The sequence below is a fragment of the Cucumis melo genome, chromosome 3 (genome assembly GCF_025177605.1).
Source record: "Cucumis melo cultivar AY chromosome 3, USDA_Cmelo_AY_1.0, whole genome shotgun sequence".
Lineage (NCBI taxonomy): Eukaryota > Viridiplantae > Streptophyta > Magnoliopsida > Cucurbitales > Cucurbitaceae > Cucumis > Cucumis melo.
The window spans coordinates 4258546-4260886 of NC_066859.1; the positions used below are offsets into that span (position 1 = coordinate 4258546).

A 2341-nucleotide genomic window follows, 5' to 3' on the forward strand; every position below is an offset into this window, starting at 1 on the left:
AAAAAATTATCGTAAAATGTAAATAATGTGTGTTTTTTTTAATATTCTTAAAAAACTCCAATGACTTTCCACTTTTATATTGTGTTGAATTTTAATTTATATATTTTCAATAAATCTTGTATTTAGTTATTATTATTATAAAATTTAAAAACATATTTACATAGGACCTTTTTCTTGTTAATTTTTCATGAAAATTAGTTTTGGATTAAATATAGGATTTATTTACTAAAAATGAGAGAGGTTTAAAATGTAAATTAAAATGGAATCCCAAAAACATAAGAAATAAAATGATATATAATTTAAACCAATAAACTTTATAATCATGATGAATATTCATAACAAAATAATAACATAACATCATAAACAAAGAACAACATTAAAAGCTTAAGGGCTTCATTATTGTTTCTTGCAAGGTTGATATTCCATTATATATAAACAAGTTTCATTTATTTTTGTATACTAAATACACACAATTATTGGCTTGTGATCCCATCTCAAGTTTCAATAATGTGGACAAAATTTAGCCCTTCAAAAATCATAAATAGTACCAAACTTTCTCAATCAATCTTAGCTTGTTCAACTTTTGCAGATCAAGAACATGAAATTATTAGAAAGAAACACAAAAGAAGCTTCAATGTTAATGAGGAATACCTTTGCACATTGAGGACCGAATCCTTCGCTGAATTCTTCCTAAAACCTGAATCCAATGTCCATGAATCGCCGCCGTCCACAACCTCCTCCTCCTCCGCCGCTGATTGCTGCTGGAGATTCTCGGAAACAATCTTGTTGCAGCCTGGTCAGTTAGAAGCCGTTCCTTCAATTCTCGAATCGTCGTTTCTTCTGATGTTACCGGAGCTTAAAGGTCTGTTCGTCGATTATTTCAATCTCAGTGCCCAAGCTTCAGATCTCTGCACTCGTCTTCTCGCGAACTTCAAATTAACTCGATCTACATCCCGCTGCATTCAAGAATCGCTCGATTCGATCGAGAAATGTTTTTCGTCCGAGACAGTTGAATCAATCGCCTCTAACCTTCTCGCATTGAGATCGCCATTTTCCGATCTGGAAAAACGTGATTTCGCGTTAATCCACGACGATTACACGACGATTTCTCATCGACTAAACTGCACGAGGAAGAAGGTAGCGAGAAAAATCAGATCGATGAAAATCATGGATGGAATTACCTGTGGATTGAACGCTATTACAACTCGCACTCTGACTGACTTAGTAAAGGCAGCAGATCGAGGTCCAGGAGTTTTCGGGAGAAAGCTTCTCCGACATGAGATGCTTAGAAATGGCGGTCTTGAGAAAGTAGGAGAAAAACTGGAGGCGGCGGCGAAGGGGAGTTATATACTGAAGAGAGAGTTGGAGACGACGAGTCGACTAGTGGTCAGGCTGGGCGACGCGGTGGATAATGGGAAGGCGATGGTGCGGTTGTTTGGGGGAAGGAAGAAGGAGGATAAATTTGGAGTGGCGGTGGCGATGGATGAGGTGAAGAAGAACAATGCGAACATTAGAAAGCGAGTTGAAGATGTTGAAGAGCATTTGTGTTTGTGCATTGTCGCCATTAATAGAAGCAAAGCTTCTGTGATTAACTAATTGTTAGAAGACTACAAAATTAGGGATTTGTTTGGGATTGGGACATAATTCTGGCGGGAAAAATTTAATCACTTTTTATACAAATTATGTAAATATTTATAAAATGTTGATCTCCATCGATTTCATAATATTTTATATTTTTTATTTTTTATTTTTTTTGTGTTTTATGAATATAAAATTCTAAACTCATTCTTTCCTATGTAGATTTTAAATTTATAAAAATGTAAAATTGTTGGTCAAAAATTTGGTTATGTCTTTTTGTTCATCATCAAAATTAGTGTAATAGATTCTTTTATCAATAATTTAATAACCCACATTCTCTGTCATCTTTTATTACAATATTCAGAATTTAAATAAATCATAAAGGACCGATCAGTAATATTTTAGGCAAAATAATTAGATAAATATTTTGAAAGTGATTCCGAATCAATAGCTAAACAATAGTCGATTTGAAATGATTTTATATTTTTCTAAAATCAATTTCAGTTTAGATCAAACATCATCCTTTGCAAAAATGATTGTGATCATCTCAAAAACATTATCAAACACACTCTTTCGTAAGTTTCTATTTATCTGCTGATCATTATAGATCTCGATAGCAAATACAATTTAGGTTATCTTTTTTTATCATGTTTGTTTAGATAGTAGTTTGCAAGCATAATTTGATTACCCTTTGAGGTTGTTTACTTTGTATTGTCTTGTATCTGTCTTGTTACCTTTAGTGCTATGATTAACGTTTTAGGGT

At 33.1% G+C, this 2341-nt stretch overlaps 1 protein-coding gene across 1 annotated transcript; it reads left to right on the forward strand.

Annotated features, from left to right (window-relative positions):
- Window positions 1-507: 507 nt before the first annotated feature.
- LOC103485615 (UPF0496 protein 3-like) lies at window positions 508-1632 on the forward strand. The gene has a single exon (XM_008443288.3). The coding sequence runs from the start codon at window positions 508-510 to the stop codon at window positions 1594-1596; it is 1089 nt and encodes a 362-aa protein (XP_008441510.2). The 3' UTR covers window positions 1597-1632.
- The last annotated feature ends 709 nt before the right edge of the window (window positions 1633-2341 follow it).